Consider the following 22500-nt stretch of genomic DNA (forward strand, 5'->3'; position numbering starts at 1 on the left):
ATTAATCAAATAAAAGATAGCCTTGTATTCCTAATAGAATAAGTGATAATTTGGCATTTTTAATAAAATATTAGATAGCTTTGTATTCCTAATAAAATAAGTGAGAATTTAGCATTCTTAATTAAAGATAGCATTGTATTCCTAATAAATATAAGTGAGAATTTGGCATTCTTAATTAAAGATAGCATTGGTATTCCTAAATAAAATAAGTGAGGAATTTCGCATTTCTTAATTAAAGATAGCATTGTATTCCTAAGAAAATCAAGTGATGGCAATTTCGCATTCTTAAAAATTAAAGATAGCATTGTATTCCTAATAAAATAAGTGAGAATTTTCGCATTCTTAATTAAAGGATAGGCATTGGTATTGCCTAAAAATTAAAAAAAAACTAAGTGAGAAATTTCGCATTCGTTAATTAGAAAGATAGCATTGTATTCCTAATAAATATAAGTGAGAATTTGGCATTCTTAATCAAATACAATATAGCTTTGTATTCAAAACAAAATAAGTGAGAATTTGGCATTCTTAATCAAGCAAAAGATAGCTTTGTATTCCTAATAAAATAAGTGATACTTTGCATCATTAAAGAAAAAAAAACAAGAAAAAAGAGAGAGAATTTTGGACGGAAGAAAGAAAGAACATTATACATATGTATGTGTATATTATATATATATATATATATATATATATATATATATATATATATATATATATATGGAAAAACGGCTATAGCAAGGACACAACTATTTTTACAAGCTCACACTGCACGTATATACGCCAACTTCCGACTGGTGCCCGACAGCAACAAAGAGTTGAAAAGCAATATATCCGATATACTACCTGTAACATGAACTTGTTATTCCGGCGGAGGCTAACAAAACAAGGCATAATAATTCCTCCCAGAGAAAAAGTTAGAAGCCTTCCGAAAGCGACGGAGTGTGGCCTACATTTGCCAAAAAACATTTCGTGACCCATAAAACTCCCTCCAAAAGAGAGAGAGAGAGAGAGAGAGAGAGAGAGAGAGAGAGAGAGAGAGAGAGTTACGTCTTTCGCCTATTATGAACGAGAAAACGTAAACACCTTTATTGGATGCCTTAAGACGGAAGGAACGCATCCGTGAGAGGACTGAATCTTAAAAGTACTCCAATATATACGATCTGTATTTCAATGATTTGGATTCAAATCGCAAAATATAAACATTTATTATTAGTACTGAATCCTTAATCCTTATTTATTTTCCAATGACCCTTATACACGAAGCCAAGATAGCAAACCTAACCTTTCAAAAAAAAAAAAAAAAAAAAAAAATACTTTATCGCTCTAAATATCATTTTAAGAATTTAAACATAAGGCATAAGTACACCTTGAACTCTTGAAGTATGCTTTACCAAAAATCATAAAAAATAAAGAAAGGCAATTTCATATACATATATACATATATATAGATTATATATATTATATATATATATATATATATATATTATATATATATATATATATATATAAATATATATAATATATATATACACACATATATAGATAGATAGATAGATAGATAGATAGATAGATAAAAGCTCTTAGAACCAAAAATAATATGACTTTGCATTTTACAAATTCGAAACATCCGGAGAGACGAGTTATCAAAAATCAAATATTTGCATTACAGAAAATCAATGACAAATCCAAATACGAAACGAATCTCAAAACAGATCAGAACGAAAACATCAGAATCCAAAAAAGGACAACTTTACCTCATGGATGGGATTAACAACGTGAAGAGATGGAATTAAAAAAAAAAAGAATGGAAAGCTGTTAAGAAAAAAAAATGGGGGAACGAAAACGAAGAGGAAAAGGGGGAGATAAGTGAGGGAAAGGGAAACTGAAGAGGGGATGGTACAAACGAAGGACGGTGCAGAGAGGAGACAGAAAGAATAAAATTGACTGAGGGTCAGAGAAGAGATGGGGTTACACACGATGGTTGTAGATGACTAAAAAAGGGGGGGAGGGGAAAATTGGGGTGAATTTACGAGACAGAGAATAAAAACGGGAAGGGGAGGGTTGCGGGGGGTGGGGGGAAGATTGCCGGAAAATAAAAAGGACATTGACGAAAGGGAACTGCCACAAAACTAGTGGCCATAATGAAAAGATTGAGTGACAAAAAAGTGTGACTTTTGAAATTAAAAAGTGAGTTAAAACTTCAAGGAGAAGTGGCGAGTGTGATATTTCTAGGCAGTCAAACATAAACAATAATAATAATAATAATAATAATAATAATAATAATAATAATAATAATAATAATAATAATAATAATAATAATAATATCACTTTCGACGCCGTGCTACCGAAAAGCCTCCAGTGATATTTCGCCACAGATGTTTTACCTGTGCTTTCACTTCCACAAATTTCTACTCCTCTCCAGAACATCAGCTCATCCAAGAAGGTCTAAGTTTTGTAGCTTTCCAGATACCCACAGGATCCCAGTTTACACTATTACGTACCATCCTCTAAACCTCCAATCGCCCCTGAAGCTCTATCTCAAATTGACAAAATCGCTTTGATATAGTTTCACTGTCATAGCACGGTCCAAGTCTGTGCAGAAATACAGAATGTACTACACTTTTGTATAAGTTTACTTTCGAAAGCGGTGTCAATCTGTTGGATTTCCAGGTATTGTTCACCTTGACCACTGTTTGATTTGCTTTTTTTTTTTTTGGTGTGTGTGTGTGTGTGTGTGTGTGTGTGTGTGTGTGTGTGTGTGTGACAACGTTCCTTCATGAAATTCCTCCACCTCAAGATTCGAGGGAAACGAATTCATCTTGCAAAAACTAGCCTCGAAAATGTCAGAAAAATTCGATATTTGCCGCAAAAATTCGAGTTGATGACGAAAACACTGATCGGAGGAGGTCCCTTACGGAATGGGACGGACCGTTCAAAGGGGAAAAAGAGAGGTAAAAGAATATGACCAAATAATGTAAAAACAAAGAGGGGAAATGAAAATTGGATGAACCCCGCCACCACCTCCGAAAGTGGGATATGAAAGGAGTAAAGGAGTAAGCGAACACTGCACGGAAAAGGGCAAAAAGTAGGCGAACACAGATTAAATACTGCACGGTAAAATAAAAAATAAGTAAAAAAAAATATGAGAACGAAGTTCAAAACAAAAACGAAAAAATAGGGAAAGGAAAACTGATATGGAAAGGGGAACCAGCAAAAATATTGTATTATACGAAAACCAAGTGTCCAACCTCAGAGAGAGAGAGAGAGAGAGAGAGAGAGAGAGAGATCAATAATGCATTTAGGGGGAATGGAGGAGGGCCAAAAATACATGTAATGAAGGGGGAGTGGGGGTTTCTAAGGAGTTGTTTACCCTTAACCGTGATGAGTATGCTATGGTATGGGGGTAAATACGGGAACACGAAAGCATGGAAAAAGTTCAGGTTACGATATAGTTAATCATGAGCCAGATGGATTGCAGAATATCAGTTGAAAATTCTCATATCCATAGTCTTTGGTAAAATACAGATCACTATCGCAATAATCAAAGCACCATCTCTCTCCTCCTCCTCTCTCCTTCTCTCTGCGGCTCTCTCTCTCTCTCCTCGTCTCTCTCTCCTTCTCGCTTCTACTCTCTACGCGTCTCTACGTTCTCCTGAAAAGTTATCCATTGCAGTTGAAACAGCTAGCGCATTATCGTATATACGTAAGCATGTATGTTTATAAATACATGCTTGTATATCTGAATAATATACATACACACAAATATATATATATAAAATATAAATATATATATATATATATATATATATATATATAAAGCAAAACACTAGATGTACAGTATTGTAAGTGAAAAGTCTGCTGTAATGTACAGATCAAAAACTTCACAATTTAAGAAAAATCAAACCGAGCTCGTACGAGCGATAGAATGGCACGGTGCACTCTCTCAAAAAACGCCCCGACCCATAAAAGCAACAGCAACAGCCGCTCAACTGACGTAAAACAACGGTTAAACATATAGAGAGGAAAAAGAGCCGGGGTCAAAAGTCAATAAGTTGGATAAATATAGACAGTAGCAGTCAGAGGAGCCGTGGCGAACAGGGTCCGCTGCGAGCGAAGTTTCGCAATAATGTATTAGTTTTTGGCACTCCGGAACGGAGGAATGAGAACAAATGGTCCCAAACGACCTCCAGGAGGCATTAACTCAACTGAAGGCAGAAACAATGACCGACGAACTTTCGGGCGACCGACTGAACACGTCCAATCATAGAAAAAGAAGAAATGTGCGCCAGCGGAAGATGAAGTGCCTGCCCCTCGTCTCTGAGAAACCAAGACGAAAATAGGCTCCGTTCTTGTGCTTCCGCGAGACCGATCGGTAAGGCATCGATCGCCATCAACATAAAGAGTATCAAAATCGATGGCCAGATGATGTTTTACCGATGGCTCAAGGTCAAGATATTTTCCTGTCGAGGTATGACGCAAAAATTACGTCAAGTTTCTCTGCAGACGTCATCGGAATGGCAGGGTTCTTTTAAGGCGAGAAAATCTTGCTGCCAAAGTTCCGTGTTTCTGAAGCGAAAATAATTACAGGACGTCTTTAAGTATGCATCTCCGAAGCAGATAATCAATTAAAGGACGTATTCCTGACGCGAAAATAATTAAAGGAGACCCTTATAGGAACGTATTCAAGAACTAAAATTAGAGGACGCCCAGAAGTGTGCATTTCAGGAGCGAATGCAATTACCGGACATCCATGATAAGCGTGCGAACAGACAAACGCAATAGTGACCGAGATAACTAACTGTTCCAAAGCGATATCTGCCAACGCACATCCAGGGCCGCCGGGTCCTTCCTTCCACCCTCCAGAACAACTGGCACCAATCTTCCCTCCACGTGACAGCACCATAGTGCACCTAACTGCAAATATCGACCTGGCAACGAGACTACTCCTGGATGCACCAGAGAGAGAGAGAGAGAGAGAGAGAGAGAGAGAGAGAGAGAGAGAGAGAGAAAACAATTACAATCGTCCAGGGACGAAAGGACAAAGCCTCTTTAAATGTTTTGCCCTAAGAAAGGTTACTGGAGCAGTCAAGAGAAGATAAATGAAAAATTGATCCCTTTCTGAACGTTTCTGGTTCGCGGTTCTTCCTGCAGACAGTATTTTCTCACTCTCTTTTTTTCTCATTTTACACTTTTAATCATCGTGACAGCTTCGCCTCTCTCTCTCTCTCTCTCTCTCTCTCTCTCTCTCTCTCTCTCTCTCTCTCTCTCTCTCTCTCTCTCTCTCTTATAACTTTTTTCTCTGTGTTTTATCGCCACAAATCATTCTCCTTTTTGACGTCCCCTGCATTTCGCTTTCCTGGAAGTTCTCTCTCTCTCTCTCTCTCTCTCTCTCTCTCTCTCTCTCTCTCTCTCTCTCTCTCTCATTTTATTTTCCAACCTTATCACCATGAGTCATAGTTCTTTTAACATTCTCAATATTTCATTTTCCTGACATCCTAGAGTTTTAATCTCTCTCTCTCTCTCTCTCTCTCTCTCTCTCTCTCTCTCTCTCTCTCTCTCTCTCTCTCTCGTCTTTGTCTCACTGTTCTAATCTATCATCACGATTCATTCTTCTTTTGACATTTACAAGATATCTCTCTCTCTCTCTCTCTCTCTCTCTCTCTCTCTCTCTCTCTCTCTCAAAGAGACTAATTTGCGTTTTTGCAATCTCAAAATCCCTGCCAGTTATACAGTAAATGACAAACTTATTTGATGCCCAATATTATTCAAACATAAATGAATACAGGCGTGCAGCCTTTGCGGTGCTATGTATAAATGCTCTAAGTGCAAAACAAAACAAGAATTCTAACAAGTGGACAAAAACATGGCCCTCTTCTAATAATCAGAATAACTATTATACCTGATCTCCATTCGTTAGCTTGTATGCAGTTCCTGAGTACATAATAGAAGGGAAAATATCCACCATTATTTTCGAAACGCGAGAAGCACACTGCAAAATAATTATTGGATTATGTAATCATGTGTCTAATCTACTAGATAATATGTGAATCTACATTTGTCTACCTATAATGTATATATGTATGTATGTATGTATGGTATGTATGTGTATATATATTATATATATATATTATATATATATATATATATATATATAATATATATACATATATGCACATATCTCCATCCATGAATACTTACACACACGTATTCTCTTTACACAATATTATAAAAAGAATTTGGGAGCACCACAGGAACATATCCCAAAATGTAAAACACGAATAAAATTCAACGTTATTACTGCATACTTTTCCCCTTGAACATTTTAGCGACGTTTTTCCACAAGGTTCTGCATCAACGTTTGTCCATGGCTCATTGCATGCAGTGTATTGCACGCCTGCATACACTTACTATTCTTACAGGGTATATACAGCGGTGTGCATATTTATAAGTAATAACTAGCTAAAAAGAAAAAAAAAGAGGAGTTATGTGTTGCATGCTTTGTTGCCTTATTTTCTAAAAGGTCTAAACGGTAGAATTGAATTGAAAATAGATTTTAGTTCAAAGGCCAAGCACTGGGATCTATGAACTCATTCAGAACTGAAAGGGAAATTGACGGTAAGGAAGGTGTGAAAGGGGGAAAGCCTCGCAGTTGCACTATGAAACAATAGTTAGAGAAGGTGGAAAGTCAGATGGAAGAGAGAAAAATAAATGGACGTACAGAAAAAGAGAAAGAAAGTGGTTGTAGCTAGGGGCCGAACGGACGCTGCAAAGAACCTCAAGCAATACCCACAGAAAAGTAATAAACGTTGCTTTTGAGAACCTGGGTATTCTCTCTCTCTCTCTCTCTCTCGCTGTATTTTACAACTCAACTTCCAAATTTTCGGTTTCCTGTTTCGCATTTCTAAAAATGCCATTACCCACTGCTTGAGAAATGCCTCAGAGGCCATATCTTAAGAGGTCGAGTAAAGTTGGCGATTTTAAGTTTGGTATTTTCTGCCTCGTGAATAGTTGCTTCTTAAGTTACACGGGGATTTCGTTGTAAAAAATTATTCGTGCTCCTCTCTCTCTCTCTCTCTCTCTCTCTCTCTCTCTCTCTCTCTCTCTCTCTCTCTCCTGTAAAGAATTCAATACCTGTGGATATTATTATTATTATTATTATTATTATTATTATTATATTATCTCTCTTCTCTCTCTATCTCTCTCTCTCTCTCTCTCTCTCTCTCTCTCTCAGAGCAAAGAGTACCGAGGCACAATCGTCCCCAACGGCTTTCCTACAAGCCTTTAGTCCCTGGTCCTATTTTGGGACAGCGTCAGTGACCCTGTATTTACAACGCCAGTACAATAAATACATGATTTTTGTTTGCCTTTTTTTTTATTATTAAAGGCTGCTTTATGCCATAAAGGTTTTGTAAGTTTCCCAGTTTAAAGTTCGTACATTTGGCACGAATTTCTTACCGACTGCTAAGTCTTTCTTGAGCATCCAAATACTTTTTATGAACCCATACCCTTATAATAATAATAATAAATAATAATAATAAATAAATAATAATAATACCCTAATAATAATCATAATAATAATAAGAAAATAATAATAATAATAACTAATAATAATAAAATAATAATAATAATTAGAAAACAAAAAGAAAGAAACACTTCTTTGCCTCATAATAAAAATAATATAATACTAATCAAAACGAAATAAAACACTACTTTTGCCTAATAATAATAATAATAATAATAATAATAATATAATAATAATAATAATAATAATAATAATAGCACGTCCCCTTATCACCATCACCCTTTGCGCCAAAAGCCTTAAAAATTGAAAACTGGGAGACGAAACTGAAAGTGTAAACTGCAAACTTAATTTCGGGATGGCCACGGTATCTCCAAAGAGGCCGAAGGAAACTTTCGAGATCATATTGTGTCTCCCCCTAACGTAGAGACGTGATCAGATGCTAGAAGACATGACTCGGGACGCCCCGGAGTGGATAACGAACTCGCTCTATTCTGGGACGAGACTTCGCTATGCAGGTGCGCAATTTATTCTTAATCTGATATTTGTGAGATTTGCCTCTCTCTCTCTCTCTCTCTCTCTCTCTCTCTCTCTCTCTTTCATGTTAATTGAAAAAGAAGCATACGCAGTACCTTATTTTCATGTTAACTGGTAAATGTATATATATACATATCATGTACAAATTCATGCATATGCATATTTGCGAATGGTCTACGTGTATGTTTACACAACTTCACGCATATACATATTTGGAGATGGGTTTTATATTTGCACAAATGTATGAAATCCAAACACGCAGCAAGTGGCCACCCACCATACCCAGCTTGAAGAAATATTAACCGTGTATTTGAGGGAAAAGAAAACTAATGCTGAACCTTTACGGAGAATATTGTCATTCCCCCAACTGAATTATCAGCCCTTTTACAGAAGAATGAAAGAGCACAATAAAGCAGAGACAAACAACAGCCAATAAACGGTCGTTTGATCGACAATTTTTGAATTGGCTTTTGCATCAGTCTGTCTCTCTCTCTGTCTCTCTCCCTATTTTTTTTTTTTTTTTTTTTTTTTTTTTTTTTTGATCGCCAACTTTCAATTTGTATGTGCTTGTATGTCTGTCTGACCGGCTGCGCGTCCGTGGATTCTGTTTGTATACGTGAGCAAGCATAACAATCAAGCGTCCGCCGTGCATTTGATATTGTAATCCGTTTAAATTCAAACGGCCGCGTATCTCCCCACGCACGACAAAGCCACCACCGCACGAGAACATCAAATAACCGCAAACAAGAGACGAAAATATCAACCCGGTCGAGTTCCGCCACAAAAGGCCCGACCGCGACGTCATAATTAACACAAAACGGGCGGGAAAATTCCCGCTAAGTAACGCAACAAAAGCGCAACAACAACAACAGCATCGAAAACAACAACGACAGCATCCCGATCACACAAAAGCAAACGCGCGCAAAAAAAAAAAAAAAAAAAAAAAAAAAAATATCATCGAAGGGATTGCTATCTCCTCCTACCCCCTTCCCCCCTTTCCCCGCCGGGCGGTGAATAGCCTCTCGAAGAACAATTAAAATAATAATGACTATCTTTTGTAAAACAAGACAAAAGGGGGGGAGCGGCGCTCCCTGATCACGTCTGGCAAGGAGTTCAAAGTTGCGCCTTCAAGTTTTAATTATGTCGCCCCGCCCGCCCCCCTCCCCTCCCTCCCCCTCTCTTTCCCTTACTCGTTGAGGGATTGTTTGTGGAAATCATTTACCCGACTAAGTTTGTGTGGCCTTTTAACTCGGCAACTTCCTGTCTCCACCTATAAAAAGACCAATTGTATCACCTATAAAAAAAAATGAATACATAACTAAAATACATAAATATATTAATAATTATTGGTAGACCCTTCACCCCACTTCAAAGTTTAGTTCATCTAGAGTTGGGAAGTTGTAGCAATAGTTACTATTGATATTAACAATTACTCATTAATAAGCCAAATGAATGGTTAATAGCCATTCATTGCAATTTAGTACAGCATCCTCTCAGTCACTGATAGCATTAGCTACTGAGAGATGAAATGCCTCGAAACGGTCTGTTGATTAAAGAAAACAAGGCGTAATCCGACCTCCAGCTCACTCCGAACGCGTGCAAGATCTTCCCCTCACGCATAAATTGTAAACATTATACTCCTAACTTTTAACGTAAATTAAAACGTGTTTAAGTCTACAGTCAAATAGACAGTTTTATCACCAGCGTATATTAAAATAAATACGCTATATTTTATTAGAACAAATTTTTCTGCACTGTTTAACATGCACTTATTTTTTAAATTTTCACTCTAATAAATAAATCATAAATATCCTATCGTAAAATTCCCGTATCTTTAACTCAACGCGAACCACCCTTTTCACAACATACCCAAAAGTTATCTGCGGTTCAAAAAAATCCAATAAAAACAAGATTAGCAAACTGTACTATCCTTTAGTAACTATTTGTATTGTGCTTTATACCTTACTCAAAAAAGGACACATAAGAACATTAAATACCGAAACTAACATATTGACCGTACTAGACTTTAAGGGGAACAACAAATGAAAACAAGAAATTGGCATAATATTCTATATCCGGGGCGATATAATATTTATATATATATATATATATATATAAAATACCCATAATATATAAATATATAATATATATATAATATATATATAGATATATATATATTAATATATATATATATATATGTATATATATATATTATATATATATATATATATATATATATATATATATATATATAATATGCGTGTGTGTGTGTATCCCTTCGGAAGAAGAAGAACCACCTGCCTTGCCGGTCTGTAATGAAATGGCACTGCGGCGTGGTATTTAATGACCTGAAGGCATTAGTTGGCACCTCCTCCATCCCGGTACTCAATGGCTCGACCAGAACAAGAACACGATGCTCGGACGGACTCCTCTCTGCCTCCCTCCCTGCCGAGGATGGATCGGGGAGGGGGGGGGGAAAGGACCATTAAATTTCTTCAAACTAATGCTCGGCTGTCTTTTATCATCGCGGCGGGTCGATAGCGCCTTTGTGTTTCGGCCGCTTTTCGCTGCAAAATGGTTCCTTTCATTCAATGAGTTCGGTTTCTTGTCGCCCACTCATTTTCTTTGGCTGGCTGCTCACACTTTTGTTTCCGCCAGTTTATTCACTTGTTTCATTTTCCTCCTCCTCACCTACCTCCACCTCCTCCTCCTCCTCCTCCTCCTCCTCCTCCTCCTCCTCCTCCTCCTCCTCCACGCAATTTACGAATGGGTTCATTCTCTTCTTCCATATTTAATGAGGTTTTCGTTTTTTTACGAATTCGTTTCCTACCATTTGCTTTCGGCCTTGAAGAAGAAGATTTTTCTCGTGCGTTCTTATACATTGCTTTCAGTCAATTTCAAAATTAACGAGTTGTTTATTTACGAGCCTGCCTCTCTCTCTCTCTTCACTACATTCTTTTCAGACGACGGTATTTCGGAAATTCCCTTTAATTCAATACCGGAATTAACGAACAGTATTTTTTTCTTGCCTTCACGAATTCATTCATTCCTTTTCATTCGTTTTCAGCATGAGGGGGATTTAAAAAAAGAAAAATATTTTTAAGGTATATTCGAGAAGCAGCTCCACTTTTCGACAAAGCTGCCAAAGGGACTGAAAACGACGCCACGTTCATCAAAGAGACAAAGATCCTTTTCCCAAAGAAGCGAAGTCTTCAACAGAGCAACAGTATTCCAACCTTAACTTTTCAAGGTTCCACTCGATTCTCATGTCATCTTAGGATTTCCTTTGCACAGCTCGAGCGAGACCCTTCTCAAATTTAAAAGTTCTCTCTCTCGCTCTCTCTCAATAATATATATATATATATATATATATATATATATATATGTATATATATATTATATATATATATATATATACATATATATATATACATAAAATTTCCTCTACACAGTTCGGGACCCTTCTCTAATTCAAAGCTCTCTCTCTCTCTCTCTCTCTCTCTCTCTCTCTCTCTATTCTCTCTCTCTCTTATATATATATATATATATATATATCTATATATAATATTATAAATATAATATATAATATTATTATAATATATATATATATATGTATAAAATTTCCTCTATACAGTTCGGGATCCTTCACTAATTCAAAGTGATTTCTCTCTCTCTTCTCTCTCTCTCTCTCTCTCTCTCTCTCTCTCTCTCTCTCTCTCTCTCTCGAGAAGACGCAGACAAATGCACTATATCTGAGAAAAGGTGAACCGAACAATCGGAGGAGGGCAATATGCTCCAGGGATGGGGACTGAAATTAAGGTCGAAATTGATCCTAAATTGGTCATTTGGCTCTTAATCATTGTTAATGAGCAGTAGTGGAAGGGCATATACTTAAAAAGATGTTTTGCCGTAATAACTTCATCTACGAATAATCCTATCCTGTTACAAGAGTATCGAGCGTACGAAGAAAATTCATTCTGCATTCCTATTCATATTTTTATTCATATTTTAACTAGTAGGAAAGGTCTATAGAAGCCTACAAAGGTCCGAAAATGTTTCACATTGAGTTAAAGGTACAGGAATTTTAGGATAGGATATTTATGATTTATTCATTTGAATGAAAATGTAAACAATAAATAAAGCACATGTTAAACAGTACAGAAAAATTATTTCAAATAAAATGTAACGTATTTATTTTAATTTTCGCTGGCGAAACAACGCTATATCTGACCGTAGTTATAACACGCGCCCTGAGTAAGCTGGAGGTCGGATCACACTTTTTTTTTTTTTTTTTTTTTTTTTTTTTTTTTTTTTTTTTTTTTTTTTTTTTTTTTTGTTGGATAGCGAAATATAACATTTGTTTTTCAACGTCCAAGCGCCCAGAGTAAGCTGGAGGTCGGATCACACTTTTTTTTTTTTTTGTCTTGTTTTTTCTGTTGGAAAGAGAAAGTATAACATTTTTTTTAAAGGTCCTTTGGTGTTAACCCAAATTGCCTTTTGAGCTAAATATACAGTATTTATTGAACACATTTGAACACTTCATCTAATTGAAACCGTAACCCAGAAACCTAGGATATTTTCTGCACGAGCCCCGTAAAAAAAAATATCCTAGGTCAATATCGGGGTCGCCATGCATGCCATCCTGCAAAAAATAACAAATAAAATAAAAAAGTATATGTTTTAAATGAAATGAAATGTTGGTTCAAACAACAGAGAGACACTAAAGGTATCACCTCCAATTTCAATTAGCTAAAGAGTGTTCAAACGTGTACAATAAATAATGTATGCTTAGCTCAAAAAGGTATTTGGGATAACACCAACAGGAGTTTGAAAAATAAAGGTTATATAGTTTCGCAATCCAACAAAAAAACCAAAAAAAAAAAACAAAAAAAACAAAAAAAAACATGGCGTGATCAGACCTCCAGCTTACTCAGGGCGCCCGCTAACATCTACGGTCAGATATGACGTTGTTTCACCAACGCAACTTTGAATAAATACGTTACATTTTATTAGAAATAAATTTTCTGTACTGTTTAACATGCACTTTATTTATTTTTTTACATTTTCATTCAAATAAATAAATCATAAATATCCTACCCTAAAATTCCTGTACCTTTAACTCAACGTGAAACACGTTTTTCGGAGCTTTTTAGGCTTTTCCATAGACCTTTCCTACACCCCTAACAACAACAAAGTAGTTTGTAGGCTTACTCCAAGAGAAAGCGAAAACTCCCATAAACCAAACACATTTCACGACAATGCCCTGAAAACTATTTTACAGAGATGAGCAGTGCAGTAAAATACGACGGCCTCGTTAGCAAATAAAACCATTTCTGAATGATCAGTCAATCACCAAACCTTGTATTACAACTCTTAGCAAATATGCTTTAAGAAGCGTCTATTTATTCAATCTCCGGTCAAACATAAAAAAAAAATCATCAATAAAAAGGGGGCTTGTTTTTACAACCCAATTACATAAAGTATCTCTCTCTCTCTCTCTCTCTCTCTCTCTCTCTCTCTCTCTCTCTCTCTCTCTCGTGGGGGAGAAGAGCAAACATTGCGCCATTCTCTGTCGCAAGGTTAAACCAACAGGAGGAGAAGGAGCCTTTTGCCACTAATATGATGGAATGCTAATGTCCAGAAAGAGACGGAGATGAAAACATGACAAAGCACAAGAGGAAAACTTCGTCCGCAAACTCTTCAGGGATATGAACGAGGGAGGAGGGTCCCCGTCGACCATCTACGGCTTTAAGGAGGAGAATTGGGCTTGCCAGGATGTTACGTTGCAGAATGAGTGTTTAAGTACAAAATGGGGGAGGGGAAAGGGGGAGGGGGTGGTGGGTTGAGTGCCGAAAGAGGGGGAGGACAGGTAAGTGCTGAATAACACACACACAAGTGTTCCAAAAATTCGCGGCGTCAGTTCGAACGATATCGTAAACAGTCATTCCTCTACATTTGGAGAGGGAAAGAAAAAATAAAAAAGGAATTAAAAACTGCGAAGCTTCGCAAGTTGATGATCTCATATCCCAAGTAATCAAAGAGAGAGTCGAGTATAGCCGTAAGTTATATAGCGTCCTGCGAGGCTACGCAACAGGAGCTTCTATCGATTACAGCGATGTCGAAGATAATAAGCATTCTTTCATGCACGAGATGGGATCGCTTCTTCCAGGCCAAGTTGGCTCGGTAAAAAAAAAAGAAAAAAAAAAAGAAAAGAAAGGAAGACGCTCTCAATTTTCCTAGTTTGAAGATCACGTGCGCGAGTATGGAGGAAAAATGTGGAGGAAAACCAAGAGGTCAAGATGGAATGAAGATGGAGGGATAGTTGTGCAATAGCAGTGTACAACCGAAAAATTAGTGCACGTAAATAAACACTGGTTGAGATGGAGGGAATAACAGTGTACACCAAAGAAAGGAACGTACATAACCTAAGTTAAAGATAGAGGGAATAACTGCGTACAGCTAAGAGGATCTTTAACGGAAGGACGGAAATTAAAAGAATTATTAACGGAAGATACATATTAAGATCCTGCTTTTATGAAAAGAAGAAAAAAAAAAGAAACAGAATTTAGTGTATAATTCAATTCAGGGGAATAACAATCTATACTATATTTCCGATAAAATAATTTAAAACGTATTTAGTTAAAAGCTCGATTAAAAGCCACACAGTTGCATGTTTCTAGAGAAGAGAGAGAGGAGGAGAGAGAAGAGAGAGAAGAGAGAGAAGAGAAGAAGAGAGAGAGAGAATAATTTATTTCCCTTTTCTTTTCCTATTTCCAATTAATACAAACCTCATCCTACATGGAATTTTTCTTTACTTCCATTCCAAAACTGGGACAAAAGAACTGCGACCGAAAAATGAAGATAATTCCTATTATACAATCCACCAAAAACGGCGCCCGGTTGGAAAAGAAAAATCAGCTGCAATGAAATCTAATTGAACTTTATCATCCATAATTTTCAAACGAAAGTTTTTTTTTTTTCTCGACTTCTAACGTTATCCGTGCATATAAATTAAAAAAAAAAATACTTTTTTCACTATGCTAGATATCGGATTTCCCGTTTCCCTATTTATTTTTTCTTGTTTTATTTTTTTTTTTTTTTGTGGGGGCGAGGGTGGGCGGAGCATTATTTTTGGCGTCTATATGGCTTTCATTACATCTGCTGAACACTTAGGTCATTCTCCAGAGAAGACAAAAGATGCGACTTGCAAAAGGTCTGGAATTATTATTATTATTATTATTATTATTGATTATTATTATTATTATTATTCAAGCAGAAGATGAACCCTACCTTACAAAAGGTTCATCTTCTGAATAATAATAATAATAATAATAATAATAATAATAATAATAATAATAATAATAATAATAATAATAATAATAATTCCAGACCTTTTGCAAGTCGCATCTTTTGTCTTCTCTGGAGAATAACCTAAGTGTTCGGCAGATGTAATGAAACCCATGTAGATTAATACAGCAAAAATAAAGGGTGGATGATCAACATACCAATTTGCAGCCCTCTGCCTTCAGTAGTTTTTAAGATCTGAGGACAGACGGAGAGACAGAGCCGGCACAATAGTTTCCTTTTACAGAAAACTAAACTAAGCAAAATATTAAAGGTCTACTGATACCAATACTAGCTATGACCGAATACACAGGCTTGAACCAAGGGGCTGAAATCGGTTGTAATCAGGTTATCTGACCTTTAACATGAATATCGACTTAGGACCCAGTGCAGTTCCTAAATTATACGAACGTCTGGAATAATGCCGTGGGATGTAGCTTCCATTTGCGATTTTGTATATGCAGATGGCACGCGTGCGTACCCACGCGAGTGTGTGTGTGTGTATTACGCCCATACATTTATATACATAGAAATACATACTTACATACATTACATACATACATACACACACACACACACACACACACATATATATATATATATATATATATATATATATATATATATATATATATATATATATATATCCTTAAATCCACGGCAGAAAGGTAAGTGCAACAAGGTCTTGGAGCAAGTACTTACGTAGTTTATTCTAGAATAAACAACGAAGGTACTTGTTCCAAGTCCCAGCTTCACTTACCTTTCTACCGCGGATTTAAGGATATGTTTTCAAGTACGTGTTCCTTCGTGCTACACCGATATATATATATATATATATATATTATATATATACTATATATATATATATATATATATTATATATATAATCACTCGAAAAACATAACCATCCACATCAAAAGTGATTGGAAAAATTAAAATTTTTTTTTATTTTGAAGTTAATAATAAAAGTCCACATTTATGTAAAATGTATTGAAAAAAAATTCTTAAAATTTTTTTTTTAATCCACATCTTACATAAGTGTGGACTTTTACTACTTCAATATAGGTATGTATGTATGTATGTAATATATATAATATATATATATATATATATATATATATATTATATATATATATATATATGATATATATCTATGTATGGACTTGAAGTTGAAAAGGGAAAGAAAAACCAAAGCTAAAGGGATAAGGAAAATTAAATGGTACGAATTACAGAAGGAAGGGGATAAGAAGAGAGAGTTTAAGAGGAGGGTTTTGGAGGATATTGATATAGGGATTGAAGATGTTTCAAGAATGGTGGGCACGAAATGCAGCAGTAATAAGAAGGCATGGAAAGGAGCTGCTAGGAGAGACATCTGGTATCATATGGGAAGAAAAGGAGAGTGGGTGGTGGTATGAAGACATTGAGAAAGTAGTAAAAGATAAGAAGGAGGCAAAGAAAAGATGGGAAGAGTCACAGTCAGTGGAAGACAGAAATAGGTACAGAGAGAAAAACAAGGTGGTGAAAAAGTGTAGCCCAAGCTAAGCAAAGTCGTATGATGATGTGTATAATGAGCTGGGGACAAAGGAAGGATTAAAGAAGATGATCAAGCTATCAAAGGCTAGAAATAAGAGCACCAAAGATAACACATATCAAAATCAAGCTATCAAAGGCTAGAAATAAGAGCACCAAAGATATAACACATATCAAACAAATAAAGGATCAAGAGGGTGTAGTGCTTAGAAAGGAGGAAGACATTGTGAAGAGATGGAAAGAATATTTCGAACAGTTGTTACATGAAGAAAATAATAGACTAATAAGAGAGGATGGGCAAGTGAACTTTGGCAGGGTAATGAGGTTTTCTAGGCAAGAGGTACTAAATGCACAGAAGAAGATGAAGAATGGGAAGGCAACCGGACCAGACATGATCCCGGTGGAGGCATGGAAAGCATTAGGAGATGAAGGAGTGGATATACTGTACGATCTTATGATAAAGATCCTTGAACAGGAAAAGATACCAAATGAGTGGCGTGGGAGTATATTGACCCCAATTTTTAAAGGGAAAGGCGATGTCCAAGAGTGTGGTAATTATAGGGGCATTAAATTGATGTCCCACACTTTGAAGATACTGGAAAGGATGATAGATGCTAGACTGAGAGAAGAAGTACAAATAGGTAAAGAGCAGATGGGATTTATGAAGGGAAGGGGAACAACAGATGGTATATTTTGTCTGAGGCAAATAATGGAGAAATTCGGGGAAAGACAAGGGACCTACATATGGTATTCATTGACCTTGAAAAGGCTTATGACCGAGTCCCGAGACAAGAGGTATGGAGGAGCCTGAGGGAGAAGATGGTGCCAGAGAAGTATGTGCGATTGATACAAGAGATGTACCGGAATGTATTTACCAGAGTGAGGAGCAGTGTTGGGGAGACAGAAGGTTTTGAGGTGAGAGTAGGATTACACCAGGGGTCGGCTCTGAGCCCATTATCTTTAACCATAGTGATGGATGTTATAATAGAGGAAGTAAGGGAGACAGTACCATGGAACATATTGTATGCGGATGATATTGTTCTGTGTGCAGAGAGCAGGGAAGATCTGGAAGTGAAATTGGAAAGATGGAGACAAGTACTGGAGGACAGAGGAATGAGAATAAGTAGATCCAAGACAGAATATATGTGTACCACCACTGAGGGGCGGGGGATGATGGAGAAAGTATTCAGCTTGGTGGAGAGCAAATAAGGAGAGAGTTGATAAGTTTAAGTATTTGGGATCTTTTGTTAACGCTGGAGGAAGTATGGAAGAAGAAGTAAAACATCGGGTACAGGCAGGCTGGAACAACTGGAGAGCGGCCTCGGGAGTTCTTTGTGACAAAAGAGTGCCGCTTAGGTTAAAAGGAAAATTTCACAAGACGGTGGTAAGAACAGCAATGCTGTATGGTACGGAAACAGCAAGCATGAGAAAAGCAGAGCAGAAGAAGATGGATGTGGCAGAAATGAGAATGCTTAGGTGGATGTCTGGGGTAACAAGAGTGGATAGGATCAGAAATGACTACTAAGGGGTCAACTAAGGTGGTGGAAGTATCAAAGAAAGTGCAGGAGGGGAGGCTGAGATGGTATGGACACCTGTTGAGGAGAGATGAGGACCACGCTGGGAGACATACTATGGGGGTGGAGGTGCAAGGAAGAAGAAAAAGAGGGAGACCTAGAAAGAGATGGAAGGACTGTGTGAGAGGAGACTTAAATGAGAAGGGAATTGATGAGGCAGAAGCACAAGATAGAAATAGATGGAAACGGCTCATCCGAAACGGCGACCCCATATAAGAAAATGGGAACAAGCGAAGAAGAAGAAGAAGAAGAAGAAGAAGATATATATATATATATATATATATATATATATATATATATATATACATACATACACACGCTAACACACGTATACAAGTGCTTATACGTACCGATATAAGAACGATACATCTTACAATTATTACCTGTATAAAATAGATACACCCAAAACACTAAAAAAAAAAAAAAAAAAAAAAAAAAATAGACTTACGTGAACGATGAGCTTGACGGAGGCCAGCAAGCGACTTATCGGTGAGTTTGTTGCGGACTTCGCAGGTGTAAATGGCCCCGTTGTCCGTCGAGTTGACGGTGAAGGTGTAGTCGTTGACGCTCTCCCGCGATCCTGAGTGCCCTGGCCGTCGATGATCTCGTTGTTCCGGTACCAGACGACCTGCCCCAGGGGATTCCCTCCCCGGGATCGGCAGGTGAGGGTCCTCTTCTCGCCCACCCGCTCGGATGGTCTCCCCTCGGTGTTACCCCGTGATGACTGGGGGGCCATGGAGGATCTGCAGGGTGGTGTAATAAACAAGGGCATTATTAGTCATTGGCTAGTCGAGGGTATCTTGAGATGGAGGGGTACTTTATTTATTATATAATATATATATATATATATATATATATATATATATAGTGTGTGTGTATATACTATATATATATATATATATATATATATATATATATATATATATTTTATAAAAAAAATACTTATTGTTGTGTGCTTTTTGTGTGTATATCTAAGAGCTTGATAGTTAAAGTTGCATATAAACTACAGAAGACTTAAGTGTGAATAACGCTTATTATACATACATATACTACATACATACATACACAATACAGACACATATATATCTATATACATATAATATATACATATATGTATGTATGTGTATTATATATTATATATGATTATATATATATATATTTATAATATAGTATATATATAAAGGAGCGCAAACTAACGAGAAAGAAAAAAATGAGTCAAAATAAACCATCCGTTCCAAGGCAAGCAAAATTCCAAGAACACCACCTATTCTGACGTAGGAATGATCGATGAAAGTAAAGGACAAAAGTGGAATCCACTGACATTAACTTTCTCCTCTGCGTAAATAATGAAGATGTAAGAAAAATACCGAAATACGACGAAGATTCAGTTAAAATTGGAAACGTGGGTTAGTGCTTCGACTATCTTACCAATTACTTGCTTTCTTATTTCATCAATAATACAAAATTCGAACCCACCAAGGGATCTTGGCCATTTGTAATAGGTAGGTCAGGATCTTTGAATTGTTACTATTTTGGGTAAAATATGATCAATTCTTTACCCCTTTTCCTTACTCAACCAGATCATGATCTAACCAGGGACCTTACAACAATTGAAATGGCAGCGGCACAATTTAGTTTTAACAAGCAAAATTTAATTCTAAATAAAGCCTTGGATATGTCTACCACGCAAAAGCTTACTGACGAATATTAAACATTTTCATATAGATAATATGGAAAAGCTTCCTATACTTATGGGGGTCTTAAAAAGACGTTTGAAAGTGCGAACAACGTTTAAAACAGCAGAGAGAGAGAGAGAGAGAGAGAGAGAGAGAGAGAGAGAGAGAGGATTGAGGAAAGAGGAGGCAAACACCCGGATTTGGATGTCTCAAATCCTTGTATGTCCATCCGAGGAGACATAGAAAGAGAAAGTAACTGCCTACAACTGTTTATTGCAGAGAGAGAGAGAGAGAGAGAGAGAGAGAGAGAGAGAGAGAGAGAAGGGTCACTATACAAAACGAAACTACTAATTACGAGCGCTTGTTAATGTATGACATTAAATCCACCGGTTCTTTGGATCTCCAATAAATAGCCTCGTCCAATTACAGCTTCTGAGGGGAACATCTACAAAAGACGCCGAACGAGAGGAGGGAAATAACAAACGCAATGGCAAATCAAGCAGTAAATTTAACTGGCGCAGGCAAGCAACAATAGCAATATATAATATATACACTATTTTATTTAGCAAATGTAATTAACAATATAAAACCGTTTGTAATGCAGAGGAAATATAGTAAATGTAGTAAAAAAAATAGTGAGACAAGTCTGGAAGTAGTTTTTAAATTATTAAATAAATATGGACGTAGTTTTTAAATAATGAAATAAATCTGGAAGTATTTTTAAACAAAGTAACAAATCTGGACGAATTTTTTTAAATAAAGAAACAAATCTTGACGTAGTTTTTTAAATAAAGAAACAAATCTCGACGTAGTTTTTTAAATAAAGAAACAAATCTGGACGTAGTTTTTAAATAATAGAAAAATATGAACGTAATTTTTGAAAAATGAAAAAATCCTGAAAGTAGATTTTTTAGGTAATTAAACAAATCTGAACAAGGTTTTTTAAGTCATTAAACCAATGTGAACGTAAAGTAATGAAATCAATCTGGACGCAGTTCATGAATAATGAAACAAATCTGGACGTAGTTTTTAAATGACAGAAAAATCTGAACGTACTTTTTGAAAAAATGTAAAAAACAAAATATGAACGTAGATTTTAAATAGTGAAACAAATTTAAACGTATTTTTAAGTAACGAAAACAAGTCTGAACGTATAATCAAACAATCTGAACGTAGTTTATCAATAATAAAAAAATGAACGTAGTTTCTGAATAACGAAACAAAACTCCTCAGATAGCTTTATATTGGGTGAAAATATAATAATTGTAATGATCGTAACAACGACGCAAGCAATCTTAAGCAACGTTATACAACGGTCGTGTAGGTAATGTAAATAATTATAAAACATGTGAAAAAAGGCGTAGTTAAACAGTAACATATAAACATTCATTAATTAGAAGTAAAGAACAAATTCCAGGTGAGCTGAAAAATGGGTGAAAAGCCAACATCTAATTAGGGAATAGAAAACTTCCAGATCATCAACAATTATAAGATAGGAGCGTAACAGGCTGCACAATAAACGTTAATAGTACTTGGGTAAGTTACCTGACAATTTTAATTAAAATACTGTTCAAGATATTACAATTTTAATTAGAATATTGTTCAAGATATTACCATTTGAAATGGAAATATTGTTCAAGATATTACAAATTTAATGAGAATATTGTTCAAGATATTACAATTTTAACGAGAATACTGTCCAAGATATTAACATTTTAATGAGAATATTGTTCAAGATATTACAATTTTAACGAGAGTATTGGTCAAGATATTACAATTTTAACGAGAGTATTGTTCAAGATATTACAATTTTAACGAGAATATTGTTAAAGATATTAACATTTTAACGAGAATATTGTTCTAGTTATTACAATTTTAACGAGAATACTGTTCAAGATATTACAATTTTAACGAGAATATTGTTCAAGATATTACAATTTTAACGAGAATATTGTTCAAGATATTACAATTTTAAGGAGAATATTGTTCAAGATATTACAATTTTAACGAGAATATTGTTTAAGAGATTACAATTTTAAATGGAAATATTGTTCAAGACAGTGTTCTGGAATAACGTCTGTTGAGTACGAGCAATTATGATATTGTGGCTATTAAGGTCTTTCAATGATCTCCCTACACATTCTTTTAATTAAATCTGACGTAGATATCAACACATGCACTTTCAATATTCAACATATGAGAGAATATGAATTAACCAAGGGCAGAAAATTAATGTGACAGACTGGTCACTACTTATTTACCTGTAGCTAAACATCTATTTCTTACACTACCTTTTTTCACAATCATTGACAGCAGCTCAATA

The 22500-nt window shown here is 35.9% G+C and overlaps 1 protein-coding gene across 1 annotated transcript in view; it reads right to left on the reverse strand.

The window, feature by feature from the left end:
• The window catches only part of LOC135212176 (nephrin-like), a gene marked incomplete in the record, with an annotated part of 432889 nt that overhangs the window by 112084 nt on the left and 298305 nt on the right, over nt 1-22500 (reverse strand). The window contains 3 exon segments of the mRNA XM_064245617.1: nt 10749-10926; nt 18950-19168; nt 19170-19204. Coding sequence (XP_064101687.1) covers nt 10749-10926; nt 18950-19168; nt 19170-19204 — 432 coding nt within the window.

This window comes from Macrobrachium nipponense, chromosome 19 (genome assembly GCF_015104395.2).
Source record: "Macrobrachium nipponense isolate FS-2020 chromosome 19, ASM1510439v2, whole genome shotgun sequence".
Classification (NCBI taxonomy): Eukaryota; Metazoa; Arthropoda; class Malacostraca; order Decapoda; family Palaemonidae; genus Macrobrachium; species Macrobrachium nipponense.